Source organism: Hippichthys cyanospilos, chromosome 6, assembly GCF_059441005.1.
Source record: "Hippichthys cyanospilos isolate Australia breed blue-spotted pipefish chromosome 6, RoL_Hcya_1.0, whole genome shotgun sequence".
Lineage (NCBI taxonomy): Eukaryota > Metazoa > Chordata > Actinopteri > Syngnathiformes > Syngnathidae > Hippichthys > Hippichthys cyanospilos.
The window spans coordinates 9,094,883-9,112,500 of NC_142374.1; the positions used below are offsets into that span (position 1 = coordinate 9,094,883).

At 39.7% G+C, this 17,618-nt stretch overlaps 3 protein-coding genes across 10 annotated transcripts in view; all 3 read left to right on the forward strand.

Moving 5' to 3' along the window:
- abtb3b (ankyrin repeat and BTB domain containing 3b) overlaps positions 1-3,340 on the forward strand; it is an 81,342-nt gene extending 78,002 nt beyond the window's left edge. For both annotated transcript variants that reach the window (XM_088416656.1, XM_088416657.1), the window contains 2 exons: positions 711-824; positions 912-3,340. In XM_088416656.1, coding sequence (XP_088272782.1) covers positions 711-824; positions 912-1,121 — 324 coding nt within the window. In that variant the 3' untranslated portion in view covers positions 1,122-3,340. The remainder of the gene's footprint in view (positions 1-710; positions 825-911) is intronic.
- Positions 3,341-3,491: 151 nt separating this feature from the next.
- Positions 3,492-12,496, forward strand: mlc1 (modulator of VRAC current 1). Of its 7 annotated transcripts, XM_088416660.1 has the most exons (14): positions 3,492-3,788; positions 4,654-4,691; positions 5,559-5,583; positions 5,689-5,957; positions 7,490-7,579; positions 7,719-7,772; positions 8,266-8,367; positions 8,524-8,625; positions 8,746-8,817; positions 8,893-9,009; positions 9,766-9,822; positions 10,990-11,112; positions 11,212-11,371; positions 11,526-12,496. In XM_088416660.1, exons 2-14 carry the CDS (start codon positions 4,674-4,676, stop codon positions 11,615-11,617), a joined length of 1,281 nt encoding a protein of 426 aa, XP_088272786.1. In that variant the 5' UTR covers positions 3,492-3,788; positions 4,654-4,673; the 3' UTR covers positions 11,618-12,496. The 7 variants fall into 7 exon arrangements, with proteins under 7 accessions (XP_088272786.1, XP_088272787.1, XP_088272788.1 ...); XM_088416661.1 differs by lacking the exon at positions 5,559-5,583 and having other exon boundaries at positions 4,654-4,713; XM_088416662.1 differs by lacking the exon at positions 5,559-5,583 and having other exon boundaries at positions 4,654-4,713; positions 5,692-5,957.
- A 2,334-nt stretch (positions 12,497-14,830) lies between these two features.
- The window catches only part of panx2 (pannexin 2), a 10,535-nt gene continuing 7,747 nt past the window's right edge, over positions 14,831-17,618 (forward strand). Inside the window, exons 1-2 of the mRNA XM_088417741.1 lie at positions 14,831-14,925; positions 16,296-16,920. Of these exons, the coding sequence (XP_088273867.1) occupies positions 16,692-16,920 (229 nt within the window). The 5' untranslated portion in view covers positions 14,831-14,925; positions 16,296-16,691. The remainder of the gene's footprint in view (positions 14,926-16,295; positions 16,921-17,618) is intronic.

Below are 17,618 nucleotides of genomic sequence, written 5' to 3' on the forward strand. Positions count from 1 at the left end.
CACGGAGATGCTATTGGCCGGCGTCACACGTCAATCACAGAAGTGCCGATATGCTATTGGCCGAACGCCTTTATCTAGCTTGATGGCACAGCTGGTTGGGATGGAAGGAAGTAGAGAAAACCCTGACTGAAAAAGTTACTGTGACACTGTAAGACCAATAGCATATCTCATTTACCGTATTGACTTGAGCATTCATCTCTGCTCATCTCTGCTTATCTCAGCACAAGTCACGTCTTTCCAAAGGTAAAAGTCATATTTCCTTTGTATTTGTTATTTAATGCAACTGTACAGTAGATTGTGTCACTTAATATTAATATATGTATACAGCGTGATGATTTTACCTAAGGCTTCTGCGCGCGTTGCACGCATTCACGAATTAACATGGGTTTGGATTGCCCGCTATACGAGCAATTCGAGATACGAGCGTAGCCGCTGAACGGATTAAGTTCGTAACCCGGGGGCCCACTGTATATATAAATATATATATATATATATATATATATATATATATATATATGTATGTATGTATGTATGTATGCATGTGTGTGTGTGTGTGTGTGTGTGTGTGTGTGTGTGTGTGTGTGTGTACTTACACACACACACACACATGCATGGTAGGTATATTGGACACTCCAAATTGCCCTTAGCTGTGTTTGTGAGTGTGAATATGCCCTATGTGGCTGTACCTAATGCTTTTTCTTTGTATGCAGCTTTTGTCTGCATCTAAATTCTTCCAGTTGGAGGCACTGCAGAGGCATTGTGAGATTATTTGTACGAAGAACATAAACACAGATACATGCGTGGAGATCTATAACCACACAAAGGTACAAACAAAACCAAAGTTGTTTCACATGGTGATTATAAATTGACCTGTTAATGTAATTTCAAACCCTTCCTACATTTTTTCTCAGTTTCTGGATGCGCCAGACCTCGCAACCTACATCGAGGGCTATTTCCTAAAGAACATGGTCATGCTGATTGAGCTGGAACCGTTCAAACAGCTGCTGTATGATGTACCACCAGAGAGCCCCAGCTATAACTTACTGCAGAACTTGGAGAAAACTCTGGCCGTACGCATCCAGTCCATCCATCTGTCGTCATCCAAGGGATCCATCGTTTGAGCTCTGAAACTTATGAAAAAATGCATAGACTTATTGGAACAGAAGGGATGAATACGACGGGATGATCTTTGCAATAAAACCAGACATATATCTGTCTCCTGTTGCAGCCAGTAACAGCCATACAGTACATGTAATTTCCTACAAATTAACAATAACAGAAAATAATTTTCCTCTTTTCATCACTAATGCAATGGTTGTTCCATGTCGACCTTATGGGCATTGGCGGAAAGGATATGGCTTCATTTTTTGGAGACATTTACTTGACTTTTTGTAAACAGATGCACAGATAATGATCTTTATGTGAGGATGCGTTGCTGGTGTCAAATGTTGTGATTACTTCCCCACTCATCTGTGGTAAGTAATACGTTTGTATTGTTAGTCTTGATGATTAGTTTTTAAGGCAAAAAAAGACTTGTAACATAAGAGTGGCATCCATCATGTTTTATGTGGAAATTGGAACTTCAATTTCCTCATCACACTGTAAATATTGTTGATAAAAACAGATCTATCAATCATGTAACTCAATGTATATATTTGCAGATGTTTTATCATGTGTCTTACTGTTGATTTTAAAGAAAAGCTATCTATGTGTAAATGTTGCATGTCAAAGGGATTATGTTGCAGGATTAAGGCTGTTGCCTTGTCTAGGTGTTGGCACAGTGAGAATTGATTTGTCATCAGCATGGGTCTCACAAATTGTTAAAAACAATCTTAACGGTGTTGTCATTCTTCGTGAGAGGTTCAAGGTGTTTTTAATCAAATGCAGATGCTGTCATAGTTATCGAAAATTGTGAAGCTACAATGCTATGTATGTGTATGTGTGTTCTCTCTCCTCCATAAAGAGTATAACCATGTGTAACCGTCTAACGTCTAACTGGTTTAAAAAAAAAAAAAAAAACTCCCCACAAGGGGGAGACCTTCATTCTGCTTACATTATAAGGTGGCATGTTTTGCACAGGCTTGTGAGAACTCAACGTAACTAACCAATGAATAGCATTAAAGAAAGTAAAAATGTAATGTATAAAGAAAATATATCCGGATGAAGACGTTCTATATTACATTATCTTATTAAATGTTAATTACAAAAATTGGCGACAAGTGCAACGTAATTACATTTGCCAAACGCTGAAGATTAAAAATATCTATCTTCCACATTTAATAACAGAATCATTAAAACGTAGCAGCTGTCCAGGTCATGTGTAATTCTGTCTGACTGTCAAACAAAAGAACTGAATGTCAAACTGCAAATCTTTCAATCCTTTATTTGCTGTACACAAGAATAGGGCTATGCTGATTCAAGAAAATATATGAAAAGACATATTGCTGTTTTTTCATGCGTTTCTTTTTCTTTCTTTCCTTTTTAAAGGTTTGAAATTTACTGTTCCAAGTTGGAAAAAGCATGTCACTAGCTTTGGCTGGAAAATACACTTATAAAAAAGTGTGTGTCTTAAGTTTAACATTTACTAATAATGCTTACTTTACTAAGAAACTACTCTTAAAAAAATAATACCAACAAACATTGCTGATGTGCAATAAATTCCTGCATCACAACATGTAATAGCAAGATACCAATTATGATCTCTGGGGGTTGTTGGCAGCAGAGAGATTGACATCATGTTACATGGAATTGGACACCTTGAAGTCGTCAAGTATTTTGATGTCATTGTGACATCATCCCTGACCGACTGTCTCATGCTACATCCAGACAAATCACTAAGGATATGCACACCTGTTAAGTGAAGTGGTGAAAGAAAGAATCAAGTGGTGCTTAGAAAGAACAGGCCTCTCTTTGTACTCCAGCAACCCCCCTGAAAGTGAATGCCGGGTCAGACAACTGCTGATGTGAATGAAAGGCTGCCAATAAAAACATGCATCTAGTTTATCACCTAAATATTGATACTGTATACCTGATTGGGCCCCATGATGACATGGGGATTCTTTTTTTTTATACTCTCATGTTTGACATTTGCATTATATGTGGTCCATGCAGAAGCTGTGAGGGAAGGGGTGAAGGGCATTGTTAAGGTGTTGCTATGGTTACAGCACCCATAGACAATCCTGCATTAAAGGCTGCACCGAATCCTAAGGGGCACATACTGTACAAGGGCCACATACAAACTTAAGACGTAGTCATGCAAAAGCAATCTTAGGAATCATTTTTATGAAATGAACAGATGCGGGGCATCAAACTGGACCGTGCATTAAACTTTCCTCATTGATTCATGTTTCTTGTGTTGGAATTCCTGAGTTAACAACTGCTGTGCTCTCGTTTCTTAACAGAGACATCTTTTCAGTGTGAGGTTCAGTGGGAGTGGATGAGAGAATGAAAAGGATGTTTGCCCTCCTAACGCTGCCCCCGGCGCGAGCCCCCTCATACCGCTCTTGTTGTCATGCACAGGCGCTCTCCTTTTGGAACAAAAACTTGGCTGGCAGGACAACAGCCATGTGTTTTAGGTCCGCACTTTGAAAAACTTTTCAGTTGTGTGTGTTTCTGAGAATGAGAGCAAAGAGGAGGGGAAGTGGGTGGAAAACGTGAGATATGGATGAGGTATGGTGTTTAGAAGAAGCTGCAGACCAAAAACAGCAATCATTTTTTCGGGTGATGTGATATTTAGCACAAATTTGGTGGACAACATTTGGGATTATTATTCAACAAGGCAATTACAGGTAAGCACACTGTTCATTTTGATTTTATGTTGTGGTCCTAAGTGATTTACTTCAACACTGTATTCAAGTCTTCAGTCACAACTGGTTTGTTTCAGTTAGATTTTCACAGCAGAAATTTTGACTCGGTAAAATGTGAATAAATAGCAAGATTGACACAATGTTTACTATTGTATTATTGGAATCTATTTAATTTAGGTTTTTAATGAGGACGCTTTCTGCAACGTGAATTGTTTAATTCCTCTATTTGAACATTTCCCAAGGTAAATTTCTTCTCATGCTATAATAACCAAGTATGCGGAAAATTGTGGTGAGAGTGTCAGAGGGATTAAATTAAACACTTAAGCCTTTTCTTCAGTTATTGTGTGTTTTATACACACGTGTTGTCATTTTGGCATGGGCAACTAAAACGTATCTAATGATGTTCCAAGTCTTTTGCATGGTAGATTGCGTTCTAGGAGAAAAGGATAGATAGAGCATTCTAGGAGAAAAGGATAGATAGATAGATAGATAGATAGATAGATAGATAGATAGATAGATAGATAGATAGATAGATAGATAGATAGATAGATAGATAGATAGATAGATAGATAGATAGATAGATAGATAGATAGATAGATAGATAGATAGATAGATAGATAGATAGATAGATAGATAGATAGATAGATAGATAGATCGATAGTATGCTATTAGGGTTGCTCAAAACAAATGTTATTTGACCTTTTTTGTAATTGTGCATAAACCCTGTGGCAGAATTAGTGAATACCATTCCCCTGACTGAAAATTATTATTAAAAATGTTGTCTTTTCACGGTTGCACCAACAGGTACCACAAAAGGGTCTTTATTTTATGTTTTTGTCATTTTTAGGTTCCTTCAAACACATCTGAATGAATCAAGCAGAACCTGTGAGTGACTCAGAAAAATTAGGTGGATATCTTAAAGAGTTGGGACGAAAACAAGTGCAAACTGGCAAATCTTAAATTAAACCTTTATTAATTATTATTATTTTGTAAGGCATGTTATTTACAAATGCTGTACATATACAGTACATAGTGCTGCAATTGGATAATTTTGCAAAACAACTTGGCTGCTTAGTAGCATTGGCAGTAAAGCACACCGACGATCACTCTGAAAATAGACCATCTGGGCCATTGATCGAGGCATCAGTTGAGTCCATTAATTACTTTGACTTTGCTTGAATTTCCATTGAAACTACATTCCACAAATTTCAACTTACCCAACTTTAAATTTAAGTGAACAGTTTCAGCTTGTTAACGTCAAAGGGCCAAACTCAGTGATTAGCCATTACCTCTGCCCTGAGCAACTGCAATGTCACTTTTTGTCGACAGCAAGTGGCAAAAGGACAAGCCCCTAAGATGGATGAAAATAAGTGGATTTACGGCTAATTCATATTCCACCAACATAATATGAATACGAGTACCATGTTTGTACAAGTGGAGATGCATAGAACATCCAAGTATGATTGTAAAGAGTTTTTGTTGTTGACTTGGACACATTCAAACTAGAGAAGTGAAGAAGAAGGCTAAAATCATTCTTTTTTCTTTTCAGTTTACATCTGTAAAAAAATATGTGTTTTCTTATAAAGGTGGTGAAATCAAATTTTCTCTCTATCTTGGTTTGATAACATAGAGTTCGTTTACCTGTAATCAAATCAGATATTTGCAAGCCAGAAGTATTCGTAAGATCATGGTGAAAATGTACTGATTAAAAAAGCAATTTGTCAACGTTTTATATGGACAACATACACGCAGTATTCCTCCTGCTTGTTCCATAGAGGTATGTTCCTTGCATATGCAACACAATTTCAAAGGGGATTAACACGCACATCTGGCAAACAAGTTTCTAAACTTTTTAGGTGTGTTCATTTGCCATATTGACCAGAAGTCGCAGTGATGCAGCGCGAGGAGGTGTCCGCTCGAGAGGAGTTCACCTACAGCCCCATATCCACTCTGGAAAGAGGCAGTGGCTCTCTGGGAAGACGAGGCAGTAAGGGAATTGAGAGGAGAGTGGACAGATCGGAGCAGGATGTGTCGGAGCGGGACAGCTACACTGTGGATGTGAGGGCCAGTGACCTGCAGTTGGCCCAGTCAGAGCCCGTGAAGCACCCCTGTTTCAGCTGCAGGGCCTGGCTCTACAGTGTCCTCATTGGGGTAAGTGGAGTCAGTGAATACGAGTCACCATTTTAGACTATTATACACAAGTTTTAAAGTTTTGCATGGTGTCATTTCATGAGAGAAAACCCTGGTCTTGACACAGTAATTTGGGTGTGATGGTGACAAAAATCTTATTCTCTGCTTCTTTGCCATGTTACAGCCTTGAATGCAAACGTCATATTGCTGCGCGTTTGGTTAGTTGTTTTATCAATGTTGTATTTTGGGGGGTAGGTTGTTACCCAATGCAGTCCAAACGTTTTTTTTCTGTATCTTTCAAGAATGTAAGTATTCAATATTATGCATTTATTTATTTATTTATTTATGTATTTATTTATTTATTTATTTCAGCCATTAATTAACCCCAACGGAGGGGGGGAAAATGACTGGAATGAGTTAATTGGCAATAGTTGGTTAGTCAACAGTTTACCATGCAATACTGTGAGCAACCTCCTGCATTCTAATGGAGAGTCGACATTTATTTGCACTGTCTTGCTCTTTTTTAAAAACATATTGTAGCTGATTATTAATGGCAGATTGGGGTATTGGTCCCCCTTTTTAAGAAGGGGGACTGGAGGGTATGTTCCAACTATTACAATACTCAGCCTCCCCAGAAAAGTCTATTAAGGCGTGCTGGAGAGCAGGGTCCATCAGGAGGTCGAACCTCAGATTCAGGTGAAGCAATGTGGATTTCATCCCAGCCGTGGAAAAGTGGACCAACTCTATACCCTCGGCAGGATCGTCCCTTCATGGGAGCTTGCCCATCCAGGCTACATGTGTTTTGCGGAATTGGAGACGACTTTTGACCGTGTCCCTCGGGGATTTCTGTGGGAGGTTCTTTCGGAGTACGGGGTACCGAACCCCTTGCATCTCTGCTCTTTGTGGATGATGTGGTGCTGTTGGCTTCTTCAGGCCCGTGACTTGGTCCTCCGTGAGAAAAGGGTGGAATGACCTTCATTATGACCTACTATTACTGGCAATGCTATTACTTCATAAAAACATTTATAAACCTCAAATAATGGCAAAATTATCGTAGAGAGGTCATACAGATACAATACATGTGAACTTTTTGTTATGAAAGCAAACATTCACAGGCAAATTGTGTTAGTGTATACATATAATTTTTAATAAGAATGTAATGAAATTGGAGAACAAATAGTGTAACATTTTTGGAAGATGCCAATGAAAATGTGTTGTATTTATTTATTTATTTATTCTGAAATAGTAGTTGCATACTGTATGTTTGATGAGTTGCACGATTTTAAAGAAAGGAAGCTCTGAGTATCATCCCCACCCCTAAACAACATCCGTTCCCTATGCTGGTAAAAAATAAGGTGCAAAAACAATACTGCTCACACTTGTGTAAATATTAATTCTTCCAATTTCCAAATATTCCAGATGATTCTCTTAGATTTTCAAATGGACAAAAGTATACACAACAAATTGCAAATTGGTTACAAAACACTTATTCTAATTTCTTTTGCCTATTTTCATATTTCCCCGCCTAAATGGGTGTGTGTACGTGAGTACAGGGCAGTCTGCTCATCACCTCTGCATTCTCTTTGTACCTTGGAAATCTCTTTCCTGTTGCCATGGACTACCTGCGCTGTGCTGCAGGTTCAGTAAGTGAATTCACACTTATTTCCTTCCTTGTGATTGGTTTTAGCCTCCATAGGAATAACATAGTAATAACACTGTAATAGAATGTAATAAAGGAGGATGCATTGACTGTATATTGAACTGTGTGACTTTTCTTAACAGGGCATACCAGCAGCAATTGCTAGCTTTGCAATTGCCAAGAACAGACATGTTGTAGTAAGTCATGCAAATTTGTTAAGACACAATGCAACGTTTCATCCAGTCAGGACGCATATCTTATAATAGTGTTTCCCAACGTTTGATGAGCAAAGACATACATCTTGCATGAGAAAAATCTCAAGGCACACCATGAAACATAAATATCACAAAAGTTGTGTATTTGAATCATTATGAAATACTATTCTGCTGTATGACTAGCACCAGGTGGATACACACGGTTAATTGTGCCTCATGCCATCTAGTGGATGAGCACTGAATTGTTCTATCAGCTACCACAACCCCTGATCATGTACCAATGTGCTTATTTTGAGGAAATTCATTGTAAATAGAACAGTACTGTTCAATTTATAAAGGGGACATTTTCCTTTTGAGGAACATTTTTCCCTTTGAAAACTTAAGCGGACATTTTATACTTTCACATGGCACACATACAAAACACAACTTGCTGTGTAGAAAATCACTGTCTTGTATGTGTCCATATTTTTCCAAGGTGTCAGATTTCCAAGTGGTGTATGTGTCAACCTTTGCAGTGACAACCACCTGTCTGGTTTGGTTTGGATGCAAACTGGTTCTCAACCCCTCAGCTGTCAATGTGAAATCATCTTTTGTTACAATTCATATGTTTGACATTGAATTGAAATAAATTGAAATAAATGAGCAAGAAAATAAAGAGCAATCTCTTTATTTTCTTGCTCATGTTCTCTTGATTTATTTATTTATTTATTTTTATACTCCATGCACTCTCCAGATCAACTTTAACCTCATCTTGATGATTTTGCTGGAGGTGTTGATGGCTACTACTGTCATCCTGTCAGCTCGCTCCGGAGAGGACTGCTGCTGTCAAAGAAAGGTGTGTGTGTGTGTGTGTGTGTGTGTGTGCGTGTGTGTGTGTATGTGTGTGTGTGTCTGATGTTTCCCTCCATAAAGATCCCACACATCTGACGATTCCATTTTTACATGCTTCCACCAGCCTGAGTCAATCCAACGACCTTTGGTGACAACCCCTGCAGTATTCCCTACTCGTCTCGTCAAAGCCTACTCTGTGCGTAGCTGCCAGCGATGCACACGCTCTCTTTGTGCTCTTCGGCTCTTTGGGACTGAAACCCATCTGTGACAGGTGATTGAAGTCATCGTAGGGATCTCAGCTGTGTTTGGAGGTATCATTGCGCTCAACATGGATGCCCTGCTGCCAGGCCCATACTTGTCCGTCACATTTTTCTGGATCCTTGTAGCTGTAAGTTCTGTTAACTTTTTATCACAGGCAACTGCATGTCGTTGTACTTGGTAGATAGTGTGTTCATTTATTATTTTAAATTACAAGGTCAAAGGCACATGGCCAATATTTTGATCTCACGAGTAGACTGTATTTGATTAAAGTACATCCCTCACATTTTGTAAAATAGTTCATTATAATTTTTCCTTGGACTAAAGAGATGGCATTTGGTTGCATTATGTAGTCAGTGACAGCATACAGTATATGTTTTTCCCAAAATAACTTGGGACACTATTTACTGTATGTCTACAGTGCAGCAAACAAAAGTAAGTCCAGCCCAAGTGAAAATGGGATGAACTATCTATATCTGATATATTAAAAGTCAACTATATTATATCCAAATTGTGCAAATTTACAGAACCTAATAAAGTTTATTGCATAAGTTTACATGGTTCTTGTTTTGCTATCCATCCATGGAAGGCCGAAACGTTGTGACGTAGTTGTCTTGTCTTGTTGTTGACTTACTAAGAAAATAAATACAAAAATCATTCTAAATTAGCCATTTTCTTGCTTTGAAATGTAGTAGAATCCCCTGACAGTGTGGGAAGGTTGGCACCGTAGTAATTAGACAAAAAAATTCAAGGATGCGCTTGTATGTAATGCTATTGTTTCACTTGGAGCGTACAAAACAAACAAAAAGAAAGCAGCCCAAGTTTATGTCAGTGTTTTGATGTCTGGGCCTTGTTTAAACTGAATGTGATCTGTTCATGTTTGCAGTGTTTTCCAAGTGCAATCACCAGTCATGTTGTGTCAGAATACCCAAACAAATGCCTGGTGAGTACAACATACTGTAAGTCTTAGTAATTCAAGTATGCCAAAAAATGATACGTATAAATCTTTTTGGCACCCCTATGTTTAAGCACCAAGCATTGTGGTTCTACAGTACAAGTAGTGCTTAAAGGGTGAAGCTTGAAAGACTGTAGGATGTTGATTGACTGAAAGGCAACTGCGATTTTCATGGTACAATAGCAATTTAATGGAAAAAAAAAACACACTCGGGGCCAAATTTGCTAAAGGAGTGTACGTATGGATTTTGCATAGCGCTAACCGGTAAAACTGGAGCAAACAGAGAGTGTCTAATTCACAAAGCCCGCACACATGGTGAAATGTGTCATTAATTGAAATGCCAAGTAGAAGCATTTTGGTGTGCTGGTGGTATTTACGAGTATTTAAATGAGCTAATATGCATATATTTGGTGGAGCAATGGCATCCTCTATGCAAATAAGCCTCATTAAAATTCAAGATCGAATTCACTGAAACTAACTGAGGCACATAGCAAAATGTAATCTTGGGGGAATAAATAATGTCTGCTGAGAGCTGGTGTAAAAGTGATGCTCTTCAGGGAAATGCGCATCATACACGAAGACCACACCGCAAAATTTGAAACACTTTATGTAAAAAGCACACCGTTGGTTCATAGCAGAAAGCCATCACAACAATATTGAGGATGAACGAATAAATGAGTAGATTATTTTTTCTCTCCTAAATGCATGTTACATCTTAATGCCACTTAATGAGGAAAACCCTTATGTAACTCCAAAATGTGAGTTACGGTATATGTGGGCACCTCCTCCATAATAAAAATAATGATAACAACAATGCATTAAAGGTGACTTTCTTGGCTGTCACGAACACAATGAAATACAATCTCAGATGGAGCACATGCCAGTGCAAAGTAATCGCGATTAAAGGTGCCATCAGTGGCCACAGTACATTTTTTTGTGGATTCAATCCTCAATTCTTCAGCCAACCTGACATCTGCTCGGCATAAATCTTTGCCATCCCTTCAGTCATGGTCCCAGTCATGGGTCATTCAGCTCAGCGTTATCTCCTTTTATGGTGCACTCGTCTCGAAGCGCATTATACGGAAGTTAATAAAGACCAGCCTCCCTTTAAAAGAGTGTTTCATCAAGTTTTGCGCTCTCTCTGGTGTCATACAGGTGGAGGTGCTAATCGCCATCAGCAGTGTGACATCTCCTCTCCTCTTTTCAGCATCTGGCTTCCTGTCTTGCAGTGTGATCAATTTCATTGACATTTTTTTACATGATGTGCCCACAGCCAAGGTGAGCTGGATACAAGTCTTTGCCTCTGACCGCTTTAGATGCACGAACCTCGATTGCGTAGTAATCAGAGCCACTTCATTTCACATGGCCATGCTCCAGCAATCCTATGACATCTTGCTGCTGATTCTGCTTGTGTTACTGCTGGTGCAAGCCATTTTAAATTCCGCTACTGTGGTACACTGCGCCTCCTACAAGAGTCAGCTCCGCTTGAGGGCAACTCTGCAGAGTGACGACAACATGGGGACCTCAAGCCACTACTGTGGGGTATAAATTGAACATGAGATTTACATCTGTCATGGTTTTACTGTATCCGTCTCAGGATCAATTTATGTTTGCAATGTTAGACGAAATATCGTTTGCTATGGCAATTTATGCTTCTTTACACTTGATGCTCTTTCTTCCCACTCTCACAGCAAGCATCCAACGGAGTTCTGCAGAACTTCGGCAAAGACAGAACTCGGAAGGCCGTTATGGTGCAAATCACTCAATGAACCACAATGCGTGACAGTGAACCTTTGGATATACATATAAACTGTGTAAAGTAATTAAAAAAAATTGCTGAGAAAACAGAATTACATCATATTGTCATTAGAATGTTGCAGTAAGAAGCTATATGTGTATTCTCCAAGGCGACTGCATATTGGATTTTGCCTTTTGGTTCACAGCATGTCATTTCTCAAACAATTATGTTTTTGTTTTCTACTAAAGGAACAAATCATGACTTAAACTGGAGCATCAATTGTTTGTGTTGGAACAGCAGGGTTATGACAATGATGGTATTACTGTGTATCACGTTTGCACTTGCACCAGGACATGTTGTAAAGCACAGTATCACTGTATGTATTGTAGTGTAATTTCTTTGTATTTGAGATCTATAAATAGTAGAGAATTGATGTCTTTAATACAAGGTAGGACATATTTGTGCCGCTTAGGGGTAAAGGTTGTTAACTGTTTCCTTAATATATGTCATGGTCAGTTGGGATTTTGTTGTTGTGAGGTTTGTTTGTTTCTAGTTCATGTCACTGTTCTCCTCGCGTCTGCATTTCCTGTCTGTGTCCTTGTTTGTTTGATTTCGTCCACCTGCCTGTTTGCCTGCCCCCCGTGTGTCATCCAATCCGCTGACTCCGCTTCTCGTTCCCTTCCAGGTGTTGCGTGTTTCCCTAATTAGTCTTGTTGTATTTAAGTCCCAGTTTTGTTTGTTATTTGTCGGGTAATTGTCTTGCTGTCGTTCTGTCTGAGTTCACCATCTTCGCAGAGTAGCCTCAATCTTCCTGTCTCCGTTCCCTGCTGCCTGCCGTGAGTTTGTTTCTGTTTCCAGCTTTTTGTTGTTACTTTGTATTGTTTTTTTTCCTGTGGGTCCTGCTTATTAAAATTGTTTGAGCCATATCGCTCTCAGTTCCTGCACTTTTTGGGGTCCCATACTTTCGATCTCTTCACTCGCCATGCCACGCCATTATATACATGCATTTAAATGTCCAACCAAGAATGGACAGTATGTGTCTACCAGATTATTTTTGTTGATAGTTTGCTTACGTACCTCACACTTTAAAATATGGAGGTTCCACTGTTTGCTGGAAAGATGTTTGATTTCCCTTGAACAAGGCACTGAACCCCGAAATTCAACATTTTCACAATTAATAACAATTATATAATAATCTTCTTTACCCTCAACCAAAGTGCCTTTTACCCTGCTCCCCTTCCTCACTTGCTGACTTGGTCTTGCACAGTTTTGGACTAAGCTGTCATTGCAGCCTTCCACAGAATTTTCAAGTCATGCAAGTAGTCAGCTGGTGTTTCAGCACAATTGACACAATTTTCTAAAGATAAACTGAGAAGGTGGATCCTGCTTGTCCGGATGTAACGCTTGCAAGGAGGTATTCTTCAGATTTCTAAAACCAGTGGAAGATGGTATAGCTTTTTCCATGGAAGAAGTGGAGGAGGCATACATTACCGGAATTCTCACAACAGGTATTCTTCTATTTTGAGCTGATAGCTTTATGATTTATTGTAGAGTTCAGAAGATTTGATACGCAGTGGCATGTGGTCAACACTCAGATTTGGGTGATGAGTGAACCCCTCAGGTTGAAGGGGACCTCTGACACTTTGCAAATTTAATACTAACATCTGGTAGCTGACGGCTTGACTCGCAGGAGTGATTGCCAATTCCGCCAATGATGCCCAATGAGAGTGCCTGTCAAAGACTCGCGGCTGGCTGAAATTATTCCCTGTTCCCAAAACCACCATTTGGACTCATATATCCAGGATGTTGATGCTGCCAGATGTTGGGGCTGTCCCACCTAGCTTTCCTTACCCCTCATTCTTCTATGCTTCATGTCCAATTTCAGAAGTCAGCAAGGTTGTCCCCATGGCAACACAATGAAGTGTTTTGGCAAGCCAGCTTGGACTGCAGACACAGGACACACACACACACACACACATAAAATACAGGACAAAAGCGTATCGCTTTTTCATCAGCTTCCTCTAAATCCTTTTCTCCGTACAGTGATAGTCCAGGTGATCTGTGGACGCCTTACAGTGTTATTATCTTTGTCAAGACAGAATTACAGAGTCCCCATGTGTCGGGGCTGTTACATCTGCCCCCGTCCGATACCTTCTTCCCTACCAAATGTGAAAGACATTGTTTATGTCTGTTATTCATGTTGCATTCATGTAGCAAGAGATTTTTTGTTTCTGAATGCGATACTGTGTACTTCCTTTATGAGAGCAAAGCTTGCGAATGGTTGGGGTTTTTTTCACTTGCCCTTCTCTTATGATTTTCTTTTCATCTAATATAATCAGGGTGCCGAATAGCGACTTGTAAGGCTTTTAAATTCTACCTCCCTTTTATTTATATATATATATATATATATATATATATATATATATATATATATATTATACACACACACACACATCCATCCATATCTGTGTCATCCTCAAGCTCGGGTCGTCCACCAAAGGCCTGGGAGTTTGAGGGTTCTGCGCAGTATCTTCGATTCAATTTTCTGTCTTTGTGGTGTCATACATGAAGGGAAAACATGCCAGAGCTGATCAACTTTATTTTTGTGGTCAAACTATTTTACAATAAGAGTACTGACAATTGTTGTCCTATTTGGTTACATGATGCATAAAATACCTGTATATCAACCTAGGATAAATGCAATGCAAATGTACACAACTGCAAACCACAGTAGCAACTCAAACTAGTGATATGAATAGCGAATTACCATATACAGTATTCGTTATACTTTGAAGAGATATATTGGCTACGGCATGATCACGCTGTCATTGAATGCAACAAAGAATTACTTTCAAGCTATTTTCTACCGTTGCACCCCTGCAATTTTGATCAATAGGCTTCAAACAAACAAACAAAAATGTATGGTTGTACATGCTGATTTTTTTTTTTTTTTACATGTTCAACTACTGCCTGTTTGAGCTAATAACAAATATGATCCTGTATGAGTGTAGACACTGATTGGAGCTGAATGTGACCACAATAAATGTGGATATGGGTAACTGCAATACGGAATTGGCGGTAGTGCATAAGATCGGGCAGCATCCCTTACTAGCGCCATTAGGTCTGCCAGCTTGTTGTGTGATGAGCTACAGAATGTTAATGTGGGATGAGACAAGGAGATGGAGAGGAGGAGAGGGGAGATGACAGGAGGGAGGGGTACTGGAGGTAGGAGGGTGGGGGTGAGGGGTGGGTAAAGGCGGAACAAACCGGTGTGCGCGGCTACATGCTGTAAACTGCTCGCCCGCACTGCAGATTATTAACTCTTAGGCTTCCGAGGGATGATTCCAGACAAGGTGGGTGAATTTGATCTATTTTCACTTCACTGACACGTACCGATAAACACATCAGATGCGATGTGTTTAAGTGTAGCATCATGTGCTGAGCATCTTTCGAGAGAGCGCGCAGGAGAAAGCAGCTCCTCTCATGCTCACACACAAAGAAAGAAATTACACAGACACGCACGCACAGACACATCTTGTTGATGCACTTTTATGTTTCATTGATGCATTGCTTTGTACAGTATCTGCATTACTCCTGGACCTGACATGTACCGAGATGAAGCCCTATCCTCAGCTATTAGGATTATGATGTTTACCCAATTACAGTAAATGTCCCTAGAGTGTTTCTTTACTTTGGTTTGTATCCACATGGCTGTTGTGTTTTGTCAGTGTAACCCTGAGGACGAGTGTCATTGCCATGTGGACGCAAAGTTCTTCCCTCTCCGCTTCTAGTTGTTCTCTGTGCTGAATGAAAAGATGTTCTCGGTGAGTGTAGTGAACATGCAGGAGGATAGAAATGAGGGATTTCCCCATATTAACATCAGAAAAATCATTATCCAATAGTGGGATTTAATTTGTTAGACCAAACTGGGGCAATGCCAAACAACCCTGAGACGTTAGTGATTAAAATGTCATGCTATCCCTTTAAAATGAAATTGAACAGTTTTTACTTGGCTGCTTTGACCTCACACAGCATTTGGGGTGTGGACAAAGTTATGCCGGCTATGTGGATGTCCCGCAGCCCTATGCGGGGAAGAGTCACAGTTTTTAATCTCTGAGACATTAATGGCAATTTACATTCCTGCAAAGAAAAATTAAATTGGCTTCAAACGGGACAATTTTGCATGAGGAAAGAGTTTAGAAAAGGTAGACAAGAATGAGCTGCCACAAAGAACATTCACATAACCTTCACAAGAGTCTGCAGCCGTTTAAAAAATGCATTAACATCATGTATGCATGAATGCACATGCTCAGAAAGTGTTAAGTCATCCTGAATGCTTAAATTCATCTTCCATGTTGTTTCAAAGAGGACATGACCAACAGGGGACCTGCATGGTAACAGTGACCTAACAATTCGTAATCTAAAATAATGCACTGGCTGCAAAACTGTATGATAAATGGGATTTCTGGCTTGTTGGCCTGTCCAAATGATTTACACCTTTCATGTAAGAATACTCTTATATGCATTTGGTTGGCACATGAATAAACTACCCTTTGCCAATTGCACGTATTCCTCTTCCTAACTTGATAGGAACATCAATTATTTCGTGTGGAGGATCTCAATGCTATATTTGCGAATTGTTGGCTCTGTTATACTGCTTTTTCTATAATTTGACATTTAATATTTGAAAAAAAAACATGCTTGTTTTCTTGTTGTCTTTCAGGAAAGAGACAATGAAGTCATCTCTTTACCAGCTCCCTCACGATTTCAAGGACATATTTTAAACTAAGGCTACACTCACATAGATTGTGAACTGAAACAAGGGTGGTAGCGTTTTAACAAAATGAAGAGATGCAAGCTGAAAAGGCATAGAAAATAGCGTGCTCCTGAACACTGACTTCATTATGGAATGGCTTTGAGAAACATCAAAATCAAATATTGAGGTCATCCGAGAACCGCACAAGACCCGACTCTTTCCCATCTATGGCGAGGGGTGCTCAAGTAGCCCACAGCTGGTTGTCCGGCTGTGTGCCAGATTGTGTTATTTAAGTTCACATGCAAGTTGTGTGGTCGGCCTTCGAACCAAGACGGCTCGTAGTGTGTGCCATTTCTTTCCCAAATGCAGAATATCCTTGACCAAAACTTAGACATGGCTACAGCTCTACTAGCTGGGGAGAAGCTGAAGGAGCTCATCCTGCCAGGCTCCTCGCAAGATGAAAGAGGCAGCGCTTTGGCCAGTCTCATGGTGCAGCTCAAACTGGAGCTGCCCTTTGATCGTGTTGTTACAATAGGGACGGTCATCATCCCCATCCTGCTGGTCACACTTGTCTTCACCAGGAACTTTGCAGGTGAGCCTGTTATTAATAAATCTACATATTTTAGCACATGTTTAAACAAAAACCATGGATTTTACTACATCCAGGGCTGACCAACACTCATGTTGGGTGTTTGCCTGCATGCCATTATGGGGAATTTTTTTAAAGCTTGTAGTGGTTCTGGCCCAGCAGCGTTTCTCGAATCTGCCGCAACTTTCTCAGGACTCAGGTATCTTGGTTGGAAAAAGATTTCTTCTATAGTTTCACACTGCTGATGTTAAGTTGGCTTGCTTATGAGGTCAGGATGGCCAGAGCTCACATGGCTCTTTGTTCTTGCTTTTGAAACCCCTCTATCTCCTCCTTTGCAACACTAATTACACATTCTGTAGCGAATACTCGTTGGTCAAGAGGTCAGATGGTCGGGGGTCCAGCAACCCCCAGCCCCCAAGGCAGGCGCAAAGGAATGCCTTTGTCTTTGTTATCTGACTTAGAAGTTACGCTGAGAAGAACTACTACAATGAGACTTTACCAAAATACTATAGAAATTAATAAAAGTAAAATACACTCAAAATACACTTCACCACGAAAGTGTTCATACACTGAAATCATTTGCAAATGGTGCAACCTGCAATAGCTAATAGCACACAGATTTGCCTGTCAATAACACTATGTCACAGCTTGGCCTGTAGGAGCCAAGAAGGAGAAAATATGGCTGTTGCCATGGTGTCTTT

What these genes read in the sequence shown, in the direction of transcription:
- mlc1 (XM_088416660.1), top strand. An exon ending in TGCGCTGTGCTGCAGGTTCA is followed by an intron (nt 7,580 to 7,718) that starts GTAAGTGAATTC and finishes TTTTCTTAACAG; the next exon opens with GGCATACCAGCAGCAATTGC. An exon ending in ACTGCTGCTGTCAAAGAAAG is followed by an intron (nt 8,626 to 8,745) that starts GTGTGTGTGTGT and finishes TGCTTCCACCAG; the next exon opens with CCTGAGTCAATCCAACGACC.